The 18,800-nt window shown below is 33.6% G+C and overlaps 2 protein-coding genes across 3 annotated transcripts in view; both read left to right on the forward strand.

Moving 5' to 3' along the window:
* The first annotated feature begins 1,818 nt into the window (after window positions 1-1,818).
* LOC111507758 (HIG1 domain family member 2A, mitochondrial) lies at window positions 1,819-2,428 on the forward strand. Its single transcript, XM_023163107.2, has 2 exons — window positions 1,819-2,054; window positions 2,148-2,428. Exons 1-2 carry the CDS (start codon window positions 1,904-1,906, stop codon window positions 2,315-2,317), a joined length of 321 nt encoding a protein of 106 aa, XP_023018875.1. The 5' UTR covers window positions 1,819-1,903; the 3' UTR covers window positions 2,318-2,428.
* A 2,319-nt stretch (window positions 2,429-4,747) lies between these two features.
* The window catches only part of LOC111502532 (Death-associated protein kinase related), a 361,534-nt gene continuing 347,481 nt past the window's right edge, over window positions 4,748-18,800 (forward strand). The window contains exon 1 of one of the 2 annotated variants that reach the window (XM_074175624.1): window positions 4,748-5,264. In XM_074175624.1, coding sequence (XP_074031725.1) covers window positions 5,143-5,264 — 122 coding nt within the window. In that variant the 5' untranslated portion in view covers window positions 4,748-5,142. The remainder of the gene's footprint in view (window positions 5,265-18,800) is intronic. The other variant, XM_074175621.1, reaches the window with a different exon arrangement.

An 18,800-nucleotide genomic window follows, 5' to 3' on the forward strand; every position in this document is an offset into this window, starting at 1 on the left:
AATAATGATGTAGATAATGTACTAAAAACCAAAATATAATTCGGAAGGTTCTAGGTAGCTGTCATCACACCACTCTCCTCAGCAGTGTACGGTATTGACCAGATAAAAAAATAAAATCGTTGGGCCTGGTATTTACATATTTACTCAGTTTACGCTACGCCCAACGATTTTATTTTTTTTATCTGATAAATACCATAGGAGAGTGAGGAGAGTGGTGTGATGACAGCTACCTAAGACCTTCCGAATTATTTTTCAGCTTTTAGTACGTTATCTATGTTATTATCATCTTTTACTTTTCAATTGAACCATTTAACATGATTTTTTTCACTTATTTTATTTTAATGTTTTTAGTTTTTGATTTTGTTACTCAATTCTCATTCTGTTTAGTTCATTTAGTGCCTCAGTGTTACAAGGTTTATTTTCCGACAATTTGTTGCAATATAACTCCTCAATACATAAAGCTTCCAAAGACTTAACTCTAATTGGGACCACGTATACAAAAATGTGGGAATCTTCTTCGACAAAGTTAAAGACAGCTCACTAATTAGCTTTGCCATCACCCAAAGACGATTTTTTTATTTTTTGCACAATTTCATTTTATTGTAATTTCATTTCACGTTTTTATTGCTCGATATAATTGATATTTGTAGCTGATCATTTCAATTTTATTTGTTCTTTCAAAGATTTCAAATCACATCGCAAACATATTAGACTAAGGAAGCCCGAACTAATAAAATTCAGATATAATTTAGTTTCACTGTCCAGAGAAAACTAATTGAAAGAAACCAATTACAGAGAATCGCGATAATACATTGAATAATAGATGTCAATGGAATATCAATTACTAGTTTTAAGATAGTAAATTTTTTTGTAAATTTTGCATTTTGTGCTTCTTTCTGTTCATACGTTAATTTTGAACGCCACCGATTTTGTCTCTTAAATTTTTCAGCAGAAATCGACTTCAGCACTGATATATTGAAGTTTCATGATTATTGTGAGATATGAAGATTTCAATTGAATATGGTGTTGAAAAAATGTAGATGAAATTAGTGGAGTACAAGCATATTTTTTACTTCATAAAAGACACAACCACTTCTGAATCAATTATCACTGGCCATGTAATCAGATGAACATCAGTATTAGTATCACTCTATGAAATATAATTTTGCTGCTATTGTTATACTAATAATGGACTTTATACTACAGATTGATGACTGAAAGTCCTGGTGGTACCTGTGAACAAATATTTGCAGTAATACATCTGCAATATATCTACAGCTGAAAGTCAAACAACTAAGCAAAAGGGAGATGACATGTATACAAATGCAAAGTAAAAGTGAGTTGGTGATCCAATCCATTTAAAACAGGTTGCAAGTCGACCATTAACAATGAACACTTGAACATATTTCATATTACCTACTGATTAGAATTGTTGCCGTTGTTTCACACTCAGATAATGGGAACAGAAAACTGAGAAAAGGTAATCAATCAAACAAGAACATAGGCTTGCACAGTCGGTGTTAGGATTAGAAAGAAAATCCGAAATTTTATGAAGTAGTAAAAGGAACTTGTAGTACTAAACATTTATCTGCTACTGCAGAAGGTATCTTCAGAGACATTGGCGTTGACTGCGAGGATGATAATAGAATCAATGACTGACTTATTTTTTGAGAACAGTCCTTTCTGTTTGAGGATATTTCAGAAATTTTATTTAATTTGGCCTTCGACTTCAGTTCCGAACTTTCTACGATGACAGGATGACACCCAGTGCAACACCACACGTTAAACGTACCAAACATCAAACGAACAAAGAATATATTTGACATCTGACAGCTTTTCGACATCTGGGGTTAGAATTTGATTTAATTTTGGGTCTACTTTTAAATAACGTTAAAACAACAATATGTCTTCGAAAAACACACATTTCACCGAAGAAGATTTAGAAAAGTTTGACTGGTTAACTTTGAGAAAAGACATGGATGCTGCCCTTCCTATAGAAACATTTACTGAGAAATTTATAAGAAAGTTTAAGGAGAACCCATTCGTTCCCATTGGTGAGCTGGAAGATTATAATTCAAGTTGTGAATAAATCATTCCAAGTTTTAAATAGCTGTTTTGAGCTTGAATACATTAAATTTATTTGGCAGGATGTGCTGCAACCACAATAGCTCTCAGTTATGGTGTATGGTGTCTCGGAACTGGCAAGAGAAAGATGTCACAGTATATGATGCGAACAAGAGTTGTTGCTCAAGGCTTCACCATACTGGCTATGGTGGCTGGTGTCACTATGACTGCACAGAAAAACTTCAAAATTTAATTCAGTTTAGACATTGTATGTAGCCACTGTATATAATTTTAGAAAGGTTGATATTATTTAGTTCCAATATTACAATAGATATATTATCCCTTCCATTGGTGCACATAACAACCGCGTTTTATTGAATTATCAAGTTCTTATCCTTACTGAAGCATGTATGAGAGATCAAAAGGACAATTTTAAGCTGTCTTTATTTTAGTGCCACTGTTTCTGAAATTGAATAAAACCTAGGAACATGATAACTACGAAAAGCTGAAGACAGATCGTAACATTCCAAAGCAAAGTGGATGTTGATAATGATGGCAGACAGATACACATATTTTAAGGTTCTATAGGTTTATAAATTTATATATTCTGAAAAGTAGAATATATATTTAAGGAGGATTGGTTCAAAATATAGGGTGGACAAAAGTTATTGCAAAATATGAACTTTGTTAAAAATATTCAATTTGCATTCATGCTTCACTTTTAAGGTTATAAGTTACATGTGCAAATTGAAGTGGGGCAACATTTTTGTTTCCACTAACATTGATTTAACTTCCTATAACTTATGACTTTAAACAGGTGCACGAGTCCATCCTTTGAATTTTTCCAATTAAACAAAGATAAACATGTTCTTTTTCTATCAAAATCTGATGGTTTGGAAAATAATCGTTGTCAAATATTGGTTTCTACTCAAATCGTTTTGATTTCAAGAATTTGTTGTTTAGACGTCTGTCAAATGCCTAGGTGAAAAAATTTATAAATATTACTGAATACATAATTGAATTTTTTATATACTTGTACAGCCACTTAATTACTTTAATTTTCCATTTCTTGAAAGTTTTTTCTCCATTTAAACCAATTTCAATTTCGTTCTAATATTTATTTTTATTATTTCTGTAGTTTTTCTTTGATAAGTGGAAATGTCTCCGTAAATAAATGAGTGAAGTTTCTAGAAATTACGTTCCATGCGATTATGTTCTCAACAAATTCCAGAGAGTATGAAAATCTATTGTTTTTCGAGTCCAATTTACGTTAAAACCGCCATATCTAGATTTATTTTATAGCACATTGTTCTGTGCGTTACTATATTTGTCATCAGTGTCAGTTATTTTCACTCAAATAGCTTGCAGATTATCTCAATGAACATTCTGCAAATAAAACTGAAAGATGTGCTATCACCAGCGACATACTACAACTGATGCTAATGTAAATCATATAGAGTAATGAAATGAAAAAAAAAATGAAATTGTTTCATATATGGTGCACTTACTTTGATATGGAATTATACAAACATGTGTTCTGTGCAACATGATCAGGAACAAATTTAATATTTTCATTGTATCTTGACACAGAACACTTATAGATCAATTGTTATCTTTCTAGTGTTTGCATATCATCTACAATAGCAGTGTAATTTATAATCTTCTTTTTAAAAATGCAAATTTTTTACAAATATTTGAGAATGACTTGGTGTTGAATTAGGCATTATCATGTCACCGGAAATGTGTCGTCAACTCTTCTCTGTATGTGATAACACAAATTTCACCAGAAGTTAATAATTTTGCAAGAAATACCCAGACAAGTATGATTGATCTTGGAGCTTACCGAGCACATTTTTCCTCGCTCTCTTAAATACCGACGCTTGCCAAGCGGAGTGAGCTAATCGAGCGCACCGATATGTATGAAACGAACATATCTTAGATGTGTTCTGTTTTGAAAATCTGGAGTTGAGCGAGCAGATGCAGATTTGATACCACATGATCACAGAGTCAACGGTGTGAAATATATTTAAAGAACGCTCGATTATGTCTGAATGACAAGTTGACATTTGTGGTATTATTTGTCACAACAAAACCACAAAACCTCGAAATATCGTTGAAGTTTTATTCTGCAACAGAACGGTAATTTTTAATTTTCTATTCAAAATGCAAACATTTGTTTCAAATATTCAACAATGAATAGCGTTAAAAAAGCCATTATTATACATTTGAGAATTTGTCATTAACTCTCTTCTTAAAAAAGTGATGTGCCGGCAAACAAAAGTAAAAAATTTCATCAAAAGTTATTAGTTTCCATGAAAATACTTAACACTCTAACATTCTCTTCGAACTCGACATACACCTATAAAACCTATTTTATTTCCCGTTTTCGTAAATACCGAACAAAGAGCAGATGTTGGTAACTTAGAAAACAGATCTACATTATCGACTGTTTTCCGGGCGAAGCGAGCTAATCGAGCACACAGATTTTTATTAAATGAATGTAAAATATGGTAAAATGAATGTAAATGCGCACAGTGGGGTATTTCATTTACAGAGAGGATTCTTAAGCAGGTTGTCGTTAAACTTCCGAACGCTAGATGTCGGGCCAAACCCAAGGTACACAATTTTTACTCTATGCACTTTTACCACAGTATAGCATCCTACTTTTTACCGTCCTCGGTTGGCTATCTTGTCAGTTCAGTTTGTTGTACGAAACTCATGAGAGCTAGAGCATAGCAAGCTGCGTTCGGCGCTGTGTCGGCTTGATTGTGTTCTGTTTTTATGTTTTCTTCAATATCTTGTTGCCCCGTGTCCTATCGATAGAAAGTGCGTGTGTAAATTGTTGAATATGTAAAAAAGTGTACAAGTTCGTTGATCTGTAAATTCGCTGGACAGTGATTCTTACTGAAATCGAACGTTAAAATTTGAATACGACCGTTCAACATAACCTTTAACAGACAGCTGTTTGGGATCGGTGTTGGCCAGGTAAATGCAGACGGCATTTGTTCCCTAAAGTTGAACTGTTGAGTTTGATCGTTTGTGACATTTTGTAATCAGTGCCTGAGAAATTTCGGAAAAATGTTGGAATTTACGACTTCTAGAGATGGTCTTCTGCAGATCGAAGACGACGTATTGTGTTCTGTTGTCCAGAGAGAGTCAATTTCAAGCGTGTATGATGTGGATAAAACACCACTTGGCAGGTATGATATTATTACTTTTAGAAAACCAGTGAATTTTATCTTATCCTGTGATAAGATAAATTACTTAACCCTAGCCTGGATAAAAATTTTCATGAAGCTGTTTTGATAAAATAATAATAGCATTTCAACATTTAGATTTGAGGTACATGAAGAAATGAATACAAGTGTACTAATGATGAATGTTATTTGCTTTAATTGTAAATGGTATTTTGTGAGAGATTATGATGATAAATAATGCGAAACATGCAAAATTTTACGTGAGTCACACCATGGGTAATCATTCAGAATAGAAACTCAGTAGAATGAAATGAGTCAGGCCTACCTATTATGAGAAATATCGAGAATTTAATTAGTTGTTTCAAACTGAATTTTGAGTATTATAAATATAAGATCTATTCTTTAATCTGATGTTAAGCTTACAATTTTGAGGTATACCTGAGGGCTCCAGCTGAATTGTCAAAATTGATAAGACCATTTGTTATTCATTAATTCCATTATTGTTTTGAAATCACAGTCTTACCAGTCTTCTTCTCAACAATGAAATTTGAAACTATTATCATAAAACTGAATAAAATACCTTATCAAGCTATTTAATTCTCAGAACAGATTGATCTAGAATTTATATGATTTCTAAGTAAGTTATAGATATTTCTCGAGATATTCCATTGTGCAATTATTTAAGTGTATTTGTTGAAAAATTAGCTTTATTATATGTCTGGATATTTCTAGTTGGTTTTTATGTTTTACATAAATCAGAACAATTTTGAGGCGGCTGTAAAGCTGAGTTTGTAATGAAAAGGTGGAGTTATATGCTTTCTTCAATAGATATTTCCAATAAGTTGATAAAATTATTAAACATGGACTGATTATTCCATGGATTAAAACCATACAGGCATATCATATGGAAACACTTAATATACTTAACTGTGTTTATTGAAAGCTGTTGATGAAAGTGATAGTAACTATCTCCACAAGTGTATTGATTGTGGCGTGATTGGGCCTACAATAATTCATCTGTAAATGAACAAAATCGATACTGGGAAATATGTCGTGTAATCAAAATTGATCTACACTGTTTTGTTATCTCACTAGAAGTAAGACACATGATGATTGTCACTGCAACATTTTTATTAACGTGAAGTTAGCCACATATTTCTAGCCACACTTTCTGACGTAGGGAAACTCTAACGTTGGATAGAGGAGCAAACACAGGCGGTGTTGTCATATTGTTTTTCTTCGTTAACTTCCTACGATCAACATTTCTTAAGGTAATTGGAGTCGGGTAGTGATGTAATTCGATACGATACCTCTAATCATTCACAATTCACTCAATATATTTCGAATGCCAAAATTTCGCAAATATGGGTACATGTCTGAGATGATATAGGTATAGACCTTACTAATTTGTTTGACCCTTAGAGACAGAAAAAATTAATTCTACGGGAGACTATCAGTAATCCACCCGAAATATTTTGAGTGTCGGAAATTCTAGAGTTTCTCAAAAAAGGTTAGGTATAAGTATACGGGTTGAAATCAATTTGTTTTCTCGCAGAATAGCGATCGGTCAGTAACAAAAGTGTGGCTGGGCAATAAGTACCAAATATAATTGTTATGTTGAAAAAGTTGATTGATTGTTCGACCAAAGACATATCAAAGTTTACAAATACGTGACTTGAACAATTTGTTTGACCAAAATTAACAGAAAAAAAATGTTGAAGGCATAGTAGCAATCCATTTGAATTGTCAGAAATTCTTGAATATGAAATTCTCATAGAGGATTGAGTGAAATTGCCTACCGATTTCTTTGGATTGCCGTAGGAAACTTGGGAAAAAATTAAAACTTTTCCTTATACCATGAAATTTCCATTGAACAAAACATACCGTGAGAAAGAACATCTGAAAAAATTCATAAAACTGCTTCCAAATCCCTATGGATGGCCGTAACAGACTTGGAGAAAAATAAAAACTATTTCTCGTACCATGAAATTTCCATATGGAGGTCCTCTGCCACTGAACAAAAATACCGTGAGAAACAACGTCTGAGAACATTCATGAAACTGCTTTCAGATCCCATTGGATGGCCGTAACACACTTGGAAAAAAATTAAAACTTTTCCTCGTACTATGAAATTTCCATATAGAGGTCCGCTGCCACTAAACAAAAAATACTGGTAGAAATAACATCTGAAGACATTCATAAAACTGCTTTCAGATCCCTTTGGATGGCCGTAACACACTTGGAAAAAAATTAAAACTTTTTCTCGTACTATGAAATTTCCATATAGAGGTCCGCTGCCACTAAACAAAAAATACTGTGAGAAAGAACATCTGAAAACATTCATAAAACTGCTTTCAGATCCCTTTGGATGGCCGTAACACACTTGGAAAAAAATTAAAACTTTTCCTCGTACTATGAAATTTCCATATAGAGGTCCGCTGCCACTAAACAAAAAATACTGTGAGAAAGAACATCTGAAAACATTCATAACACTGCTTTCAGATCCCTTTGGATGGCCGTAACACACTTGGAAAAAAATAAAAACTTTTTCTCGTACTACTTATGAAATTTCCATATAGAGGTCCGCTGTCACTGAACAAAAAATACTGTGAGGAAGAATATCTGAAAACATTCATAAAACTGCTTTCAGATCCCTTTGGATGGCCGTAACACACTTGGAAAAAAATTAAAACTTTTTCTCGTACTATGAAATCACCATATAGAGAGAGGTCCGCTGCCACTAAACTAAAAATACCGTGTGAAAGAACATCTGCAATCATTCATGAAACTGCTTCCAGATCCCTTTGGATGGCCGTAACAGACTAGGAAAAAAATAAAAACTTTTTTTCGTACTATGAAATTTCCATATAGAGGTCCGCTGCCACTAAACAAAAAATACTGTGAGAAAGAACATCTGAAAACATTCATAACACTGCTTTCAGATCCCTTTGGATGGCCGTAACACACTTGGAAAAAAATAAAAACTTTTTCTCGTACTATGAAATTTCCATATAGAGGTCCGCTGTCACTGAACAAAAAATACTGTGAGGAAGAATATCTGAAAACATTCATAAAACTGCTTTCAGATCCCTTTGGATGGCCGTAACACACTTGGAAAAAAATTAAAACTTTTTCTCGTACTATGAAATTTCCATATAGAGGTCCGCTGCCACTAAACAAAAAATACTGTGAAAAAGAACATCTGAAAACATCCATGAAACTGCTTTCAGATCCCTTTGGATGGCCGTAACAGACTAGGAAAAAAATAAAAACTTTTTTTCGTACTACTTATGAAATTTCCATATAGATGTTCGCTGCCACTGAACAAAAAATACAGTTGGAAAGAACATCTGAAAACATTCATGAAACTGCTTTCAGATCCCTTTGGATGGCCGTAACACACTTGGAAAAAAATTAAAACTTTTTCTCGTACTATGAAATTTCCATATAGAGGTCCGCTGCCACTAAACAAAAAATACTGTGAAAAAGAACATCTGAAAACATCCATGAAACTGCTTTCAGATCCCTTTGGATGGCCGTAACACACTTGGAAAAAAATTAAAACTTTTTCTCGTACTATGAAATCACCATATAGAGAGAGGTCCGCTGCCACTAAACTAAAAATACCGTGTGAAAGAACATCTGCAATCATTCATGAAACTGCTTCCAGATCCCTTTGGATGGCCGTAACAGACTAGGAAAAAAATAAAAACTTTTTTTCGTACTACTTATGAAATTTCCATATAGAGGTTTGCTGCCACTGAACAAAAAATACAGTTGGAAAGAACATCTGAAAACATTCATGAAACTGCTTTCAGATACCTTTGGATGGCCGTAACAAACTTGGAAAAAAATAAAAACTTTTTGTCGTACTATGAAATTTCCATATAGAGGTCCGCTGCCACTAAACAAAAAATACTGTGAAAAAGAACATCTGAAAACATCCATGAAACTGCTTTCAGATCCCTTTGGATGGCCGTAACACACTTGGAAAAAAATTAAAACTTTTTCTCGTACTATGAAATCACCATATAGAGAGAGGTCCGCTGCCACTAAACTAAAAATACCGTGTGAAAGAACATCTGCAATCATTCATGAAACTGCTTCCAGATCCCTTTGGATGGCCGTAACAGACTAGGAAAAAAATAAAAACTTTTTTTCGTACTACTTATGAAATTTCCATATAGAGGTTCGCTGCCACTGAACAAAAAATACAGTTGGAAAGAACATCTGAAAACATTCATGAAACTGCTTTCAGATCCCTTTGGATGGCCGTAACACACTTGGAAAAAAATTAAAACTTTTTCTCGTACTATGAAATTTCCATATAGAGGTCCGCTGCCACTAAACTAAAAATACCGTGTGAAAGAACATCTGCAATCATTCATGAAACTGCTTCCAGATCCCTTTGGATGGCCGTAACAGACTAGGAAAAAAATAAAAACTTTTTTTCGTACTACCTACTTATGAAATTTCCATATAGATGTTCGCTGCCACTGAACAAAAAATACAGTTGGAAAGAACATCTGAAAACATTCATGAAACTGCTTTCAGATCCCTTTGGATGGCCGTAACACACTTGGAAAAAAATTAAAACTTTTTCTCGTACTATGAAATTTCCATATAGAGGTCCGCTGCCACTAAACAAAAAATACTGTGAAAAAGAACATCTGAAAACATCTATGAAACTGCTTTCAGATCCCTTTGGATGGCCGTAACACACTTGGAAAAAAATTAAAACTTTTTCTCGTACTATGAAATCACCATATAGAGAGAGGTCCGCTGCCACTAAACTAAAAATACCGTGTGAAAGAACATCTGCAATCATTCATGAAACTGCTTCCAGATCCCTTTGGATGGCCGTAACAGACTAGGAAAAAAATAAAAACTTTTTTTCGTACTACTTATGAAATTTCCATATAGAGGTTCGCTGCCACTGAACAAAAAATACAGTTGGAAAGAACATCTGAAAACATTCATGAAACTGCTTTCAGATACCTTTGGATGGCCGTAACAAACTTGGAAAAAAATAAAAACTTTTTGTCGTACTATGAAATTTCCATATAGAGGTTCGTTCCCACTGAACTGAAAGTACCGTAAGAAAGAGCATCTGAATACATTCAGGAAAAAAAATCTCTATGAAATTCCTAATGAATTTCACTAGTTCGGACTTCCATTGTCTCTACTATATAGAATGATTTGAAATCCCTGAAACAACTAAAAAAGGAGAATTAAAAATGAATAGCTGAAAATAACAATTATATTAACCAAAAAAACCTGAAATGAAATAATAGTGAAATAAAATACAAGTAAAAATAGAGCAATTGAACAAAAAATAATAAATAAAAATAAATAAATGAAAAAAGAAAATAAAGAGTTGAGAGATTTCAAGCTACTTTAGTTCACGACGTTTCGATTTCGATTGTTCGTATCTACAATCGTTTTCGAGTGATGACTGGGTGATGGAAGTCCGAACTAGTGAAATTCATCATGAGACATTGTCAATCACCTTCAAACAAACGATGAAATTCCTAGATGGAGATCCAGTGCCAATGAACAAAATTCCCCCAGTAAGAAAATTTCAGATGAAGATACGCTGCCACAAACAAAAACAATTATTGATATGTTCATCGAGGATGTTTCACTCAATATAATGTACATAAATCAAAAATTACATTTGAATTACTGTTCGTGGATCGTTCCGCAGATATTATGCATTTTGTATGATATTTTCGAAAACAATTTTCGCACCTTCTGATTCGATGATCAATTTCTTCAATAAGCCTTCCGCAAAATAAACATTTGTTTCTCATGTCATCCGAATGTTGTAGGATTGTGTTCTTTATACAATTCCTGTAGTCAATTATGTCCACTTGGTTTTGCAGCGATTCTCCCTTCATTATTTTTTCAAAGAAATAAAGGATGAACACTCCACAACTGAAACTGTCAGTTTGTTTATCATGTACTAACACTTTACTTACCTATCCATTTGTATTCATTGAAGCATTATTGTTTAAATTGTTATAATATCTGAGATATTTTAAAAATTTATTCATATATGATTTAGTTTCATGAAAAGAGCTACCTACAAGATTGAGGAACACAAATTCTCTTTTTGAAAAGTTCACAACACATAAACAAAAATGGTGCTGGTTGGGTTGCGGAGTTATGCCCGAATAATTGTGGAGAACTGGAAGAATCAACTTCTCACTATTTATTTGGAAATTTTCAATGTCTGTGTGATTCTCACCAATCGAGTATAAATATATTCGAGTGGCTATTAAACAAGGCACTACTTGATATTCCAGTCCTTCTTTGATGGCATTATTAGGATCCTTATTCCTTATTTTGAATGGACATTTGATTTCCAGAATGCCATCTTCTCCAACTAACCCGTCGGGTGAAGAGGCTATAAACTGATGGGTTTCGTGAATGACCAGTCCAGATATTTCACATTTTGTATTTGTTTATAATACAATCTGGCATTGGTTTCGTTAATTATGTCGTGGGTGATAGCTTCTGTGGTGATTTGAGGCTGTGCTATAATTTGAAATGCAATATTTTCGAGAGTTGATTCTCGGTTTGCCCTAATGACTTTTCCAAAATAGGATGCTGTTATTCGTTTTTGTCTATCTATAAACCATAGTGGACAATCAGACTGATCTCTAGTCTTGAGCTCGATATCAAGTAGTTCAGCGCATGATTTATTATATTCTCTATCGTAAAACAAGGAACACTTTGAGAGGTTCAGGTATACTTCTTTCTTATAATCAGAAATCGGTAAAGAACTCTTCGATGCTAAACAGAATTTACAATAAAATGGATCGGTATCGATCACCGGAGGATTCCTTTCACAGGATGCATGAACCCATCCTTGACAAATGTCGCACCTATACCAAATTGCTGTGTGGTCTAGGAATCCTATTCCGCAATAAAGGCACGGGTGAATTGTATCATCCGGTAAGTTGTTAGAATCCGACAATAACTTGTCGTTCAACATCTTCTTCAGGGAACTACTGTTAAAGTTGTTTTTATTACATTTTAATTTTTTCTTCCAAACTTCCTGTGAAGCAATGCCCATATCAGAATGAACCTCTGTAGTTTTTTTACGTTTATTACAGACACCTCGTTTATTTGTCAATTTGAGTTTCTCCTCTTTATACATGAAAAGCACATATTTTCTCAATTTTCTGAGAACTCTGCTGCATTTTTGTCCCATATGCTTATTCAAAATGGTGTTTTTGACGACACCAAAATATCTTTCGATAGGAGCATTACTTTTCCTATCGGTGTTCTCCAGAGTTAACGTTGTCCATAAAGATGTATAGGTTAGATACTTTTTTATGAGTACAGTTGAGAATTTAGAATTGAAATATAGATTTCTATGAAAATGATTTCCAGTATTCTCCTGCAATATGAGTTGTCTTTGTTGTGAAGCAACTTCTTGAAAGAATTTGAAAAAGGGCTGTTTCTGAAAAATGTATCGTTTTTAAAATATTGTTTTTTTTCTATTACATTTCCATTTGAAATAACGGCATCCTCTCCGACAATTTTAGAATCAGAACCACAACAAATATTTAGGAGTGAACGTAAACATGATTTGAAGTGGGGTGTTTCAGTTGGTGAATTCAAAATAACGTATAAATCTTGAAACTATTTACAAAATTTATTCCATTTACCAAGTTTGAAGGCTGCAGCCATTATTTCTTTAATATGTACCTGAACTGTTTTATCTTGATAGTGTTCCTTTATATCCTCTGACATTATACGGAACATATGAAAGCAACAAACGCAAATTTTTATTTTATCTTTTGGAAATGGTTTGGACTTAGAAACCACATCGAATGTGAGTTCTAGGTATTCTTGAAGTCCCATAGAGTTCCAAGCAATAGGTAAAGCATTTAAAAAGGCAAAACTGAAATCAACCACCACGCAGTCGAAAGCAGGCCATTTTCTAGAATTCGAAGATGAATGAAATGATTTAAATTTCAATAACCAAGCGCCGATTGATCCACCATCATGTTCACATGAAACCATTTCGAGAACAGGACAAACTCTATTATTTCTAGGTAACTGTATGACACCAGCATAATAATAAACTCGTTTAAATGATTTATCAGGCTTTCTTATTATAGATCCCGTCGCATCTAGATGTAGAGTAGGTCTTTTGTTTGCCAAAAATATTTGTTCTTCACTCCAAATGTAAACTTGAAGAGAAATTGCTACAGATCTGATATATTCGGGGTGATCTTTTTGCATCAAAAGCAAATCCTGTAAATCGTTGTTATGTCTATCGTTTTTGGCAGTGATTTCTGCTTTTGCCTTTCTATAAACAGCATCAGATCGAACATTTTCCTTACTTTTCAATATCGATATAGAATATTCTTTCAATGATAAAACGTCATTCTGAAGTACGTTTAACGGTTTCAAATGGAGCAGTTTATTTTCTGTTATATTTCTCTCGACACCTCTCAATTGTTTACCCATTTCTTCAACATGGTTGAAATCTATGGAAGAGCTAAATACTTCTACCGTATGAGATATGTCCTTCAATTTGGAAACATCCCTAATCAAAAAAATGAAAGACTTACATTGATGTTGGCAATATGCATACACTTTAATCGTATCACTCTTTTTGAGAAAACGTTGATCTTTGAAATATAGAGCACACGTGTTATTAACAGATTTCATTTTTTTGTTGATAACCAGCTGGTATTGACCTTCTATAAGTTTCTTATCCCTGCTAATGGCATTGAATTCATTTTTTGTCAATGAAAAAACTCCTTCCTTGATGGTACACCTATCGTAAGTTGGTCTTGTAAAATTTTCTATTTTCAAATTTTTGGAGCCACTGGGAAGTATTTTTTTGCACCATAAGATTTGTTCGTCATACAAATTAGAGAGCTCAACCGGAATTTTCTCATAATCAGGACGTGTTTTATCACTTGTTTCAACAACTTTACTATCATTTGATTTGAATTTTTGAGAGAATGATGAGTGATTATTATTTTCAGCGTTGCTTTCTTCACCGAACGTTGTTTCTGAAATATTGAAAACACCATCACCTAATGACTGAACTGGATGTTCGATACTGTTTTGATCCGTTTGGTTCGAGTGAATAGGTGTAGAACTGAAAATATTAGCATGACTCATATCAACATCCATAAATGACAAATTATCGTCGCTCCCATCAGACATTGCCACTTCCATTTGTTTTTTAATATCATCCACAAATTGCTTGCAGAACGTGTAAAAAACTTTCCTATTTTTATTATTATTCTTCTTTTTGGAGAATTCACAAATTCTGCCGTAAATGGATTTTGGTGAACGATAGCTTTGTTGACTAAACAAATCAGTGGTATTATTTGTTGTTTTGAGAAATTCAATAATTTTAGAAATCCTTTTTCCTTTCAAATCTTTGGAAATGCCTTGGTGTCTATTGGAAAACGAAGAAGTCTTGATCATTGTTCTTATACCACCTGTGTTTCTTCTAAGTACTCGTAATACGGCATGTATTGGTATTTGATGAAAAAAGATACAGAGCCGCCTGCTCTATCAAAGGACTATTGATACCCAGGTCTTCTGGTGAACAATTCATCATATCAAGATTCGCGTTCAAAAATTCAGCTAAACCCAGAATGGGAAATTTGTTTCTGACTGATGTCATTTTTCTTTGAAATATGCGATATGAGCAGACAAAACTGGAAAAAATTCTTAAGTTCACTTAGTAATCGAAACAAAATTAAGTACTAATCCAAAAACTATTTGAAGCAAAATAATCATATACGTCTACAATATACCTATTCCAGAAATATTGAGATACGTATTCTTTTATCGATAAAATTATTCGGATGTAGAAACAAATATTAATTCATGTAACTGCTACGAGTAGTCCGCTATACGGCGCGACAAAAGCAAACTATCCTGATCGAGACAGGCGATGATTTACAGGTGCACGAAAATATTATTGATATTATGAATATTTCTATTACTCAATAACCATTGCTCTAATTTGAAAACTGTAAATGACTAAATATTCGTATTTTTTTGTGTTCTAGTGGTACCAAGTAAAAAAAGTGCGAAAAAAAAAATTTTCAAAACAGTTTCAACAACGCGATTTTCAGATCGGAGCAATGATATTACAAAAAAATGCGAAAAATTAGTCATCTACAGTTTTCAAATTAAAGTAACGGTTAATGAGTAATAGGAATATTTATAATCCCAATAATACTTTCGTGCACGTGTAAATAATCGCCCGCCTCGATCAAAATACTCTGCTATCGCTGTTATTTCTTTTAGAAATTAATGAAAGGAGAATGGTTGCAAAACCAAGTGTACAGAAGTGGGATTGTATAAAGAATACAATCTTACAATATTCGATGATATGGAAAACAAATGTTTATTTTGCGGAAGGCGAATCAGAAGGTGCGAAAATTGTTTTCGACAGTATCATACAAGATGCATAATCTCTGTGGAACAATATCCGAACAGTAATTCGAATGTAATTTGTGATTTATGTACTTTATATTGAGTGAAACATCCTCGATGAACATATTAATAATTATTTTTGTTTGTGGAAGCGTATCTGTATATGATTTTTTTTTACTTGAGGAATTTTGTTCAGTGGCAGTGGATCTCCATACAGAATTTCATGTTACGAGAAAAAGTTTTAATTTTTTTCCAAGTGTGTTACGGCCATCCAAAGGGATCTGAAAGCAGTTTTATGAATGTTTTCAGATGTTCTTTCTCACAGTATTTTTTGTTTAGTGGCAGCGGACCTCTATATGGAAATTTCATAGTACGAGGAAAAGTTTTATTTTTTTTCCAAGTGTGTTACGGCCATCCAAAGGGATCTGAAAGCAGTTTTATGAATGTTTTCAGATGTTCTTTCTCACAGTATTTTTTGTTTAGTGGCAGCGGACCTCTATATGAAAATTTCATAGTACGAGAAAAAGTTTTAATTTTTTTCCTAGTCTGCTACGGCCATCCAAAGGGATCTGAAAGCAGTTTTGTGAATGTTTTCAGACGTTCTTTCTCACGGTATTTTTTGTTCAGTGGCAGCGGACCTCTATATGGAAAATTCATAGTACGAGAAAAAGTTTTTATTTTTTTCCAAGTCTGTTACGGCCATCCAAAGGAATCTGAAAGCAGTTTTATGAATGTTTTCAGATGTTCTTTCCAATTGTATTTTTTATTCAGTGGCAGCGGACCTCTATATGGAAATTTCATAGTACGAGAAAAAGTTTTTATATTTTTCCTAGTCTGCTACGGCCATCCAAAGGGATCTGAAAGCAGTTCCATGAACGTTTTCAGATGTCCTTTCTCACATTATATTTTGTTTAGTGGCAGCGGACCTCTATATGGAAATTTCATAGTACGAGAAAAGGTTTTTATTTTTTTTTAAAGTCTGTTACGGCCATCCAAAGGGATCTGAAAGCAGTTTTATGGATGTTCTCAGATGTTATTTCTCGCGGTATTTTTTGTTTAATGGCAGCGGACCTCTATATGGAAATTTCATAGTACGAGAAAAAGTTTTAATTTTTTTCCAAGTGTGTTACGGCCATCCAAAGGGATCTGAAAGCAGTTTTATGAATGTTTTCAGATGTTCTTTCTCACAGTATTTTTGTTTAGTGGCAGTGGACATCTATGTGGAAATTTCATGGTACGAGGAAAAGTTTTAATTTTTTTCCAAGTGTGTTACGGCCATCCAAAGGGATCTGAAAGCAGTTTTATGAATGTTTTCAGATGTTCTTTCTCACAGTATTTTTGTTTAGTGGCAGCGGACCTCTATATGGAAATTTCATAGTACGAGAAAAAGTTTTTATTTTTTTCCAAGTCTGTTACGGCCATCCAAAGGAATCTATAGGCAGTTTTGTGAATGTTTCCAGATGTTATTTCTCAGGGTATTTTTTGTTTAGTGGCAGCGGACCTCTATATGGAAATTTCATAGTACGAGATCTGAATGCTACGGCCATCCAAAGGGATCTGAAAGCAGTTTCATGAATGTTCTCAGACGTTCTTTCCCACGGTATTTTTGTTCAGTGGCAGCGGACCTCCATATGGAAATTTCATGGTACGAGGAAAAGTTTTAATTTTTTTCCAAGTGTGTTACGGCCATCCAAAGGGATCTGAAAGCAGTTTTATGAATGTTTTCGAATGTTCTTCCTCACAGTATTTTTTATTTAGTGGCAGCGGACCTCTATATGGAAATTTCATAGTACGAGAAAAAGTTTTTATTTTTTTCCAAGTCTGTTACGGCCATCCAAAGGGATCTATGGGCAGTTTTGTGAATGTTTCCAGATGTTATTTCTCAGGGTATTTTTTGTTTAGTGGCAGCGGACCTCTATATGGAAATTTCATAGTACGAGATCTGAATGCTACGGCCATCCAAAGGGATCTGAAAGCAGTTTCATGAATATTCTCAGACGTTCTTTCTCACGGTATTTTTGTTCAGTGGCAACGGACCTCCATATGGAAATTTCATGGTACGAGAAATAGTTTTTATTTTTCTCCAAGTCTGTTACGGGCATCCATAGGGATTTGAAAGCAGTTTTATAAATTTTTCCAGATGTTCTTTCTCACGGTATGTTTTGTTCAATAGAAATTTCATGGTATAAGGAAAAGTTTTAATTTTTTCCCAAGTTTCCTACGGCAATCCAAAGAAATCGGAAGGCAATTTCACTCAATCCTCTATGAGAATTTCATATTCAAGAATTTCTGACAATTCAAATGGATTGCTACTATGCCTTCAAAATTTTTTTTCTGTTAATTTTGGTCAAACAAATTGTTCAAGTCACGTATTTGTAAACTTTGATATGTCTTTGGTCGAACATTCAATCAACTTTTTTAACATAACAATTATTTTTGGTACTTATTGCCCAGCCACACTTTTGTTACTGACCGATCGCTATTCTGCGAGAAAACAAATTGATTTCAACCCGTATACTTATAACCTTTTTTGAGAAACTCTAGAATTTCCGACACCCAAAATATTTCGGGTGGATTACTGATAGTCTCTCGTAGAATTAATTTTTTCTGTCCCTAAGGGTCAAACAAATTAGTAAGGTCTATACCTATATCATTTTGACATTCGAAATATATTGAGTAAATTGTGAATGATTAGAGGTTTCGTATCGAATTACATCACTACCCGACTCTAATTACCTTAAGAAATGTTGATCGTAGGAAGTTAACGAAGAAAAACAATCTGACAACACCGCCTGTGTTTGCTCCTCTATCCCACGTTAGAGTTTCCCTACGTCAGAAAGTGTGGCTAGAAATATGTGGCTAACTTCACGTTAATAACATTTTTTGAAGTACAATAGAATTTGGAGAATCTTTTCAGAAAAAAAAACAAATAATTCTTTGCAAGAAGTCAGGAAAGAAGAAATTGAATTGTGTTTCAATTCATAGAGATTCAATTCATTTAAATAACGAAAAACCACGTGTGAAGTGCATGTATAGGTTTTTATAAAAGAGAGTTTGGTAATAGAAATTTCCTATAAAATAACATTCATTTAAGATAAATGTTCTTGTGGT

This window comes from Leptinotarsa decemlineata, unplaced genomic scaffold (assembly GCF_025532065.1).
Source record: "Leptinotarsa decemlineata unplaced genomic scaffold, Ldec_3_MD MMD2_tig00001064_RagTag_RagTag, whole genome shotgun sequence".
NCBI lineage: Eukaryota > Metazoa > Arthropoda > Insecta > Coleoptera > Chrysomelidae > Leptinotarsa > Leptinotarsa decemlineata.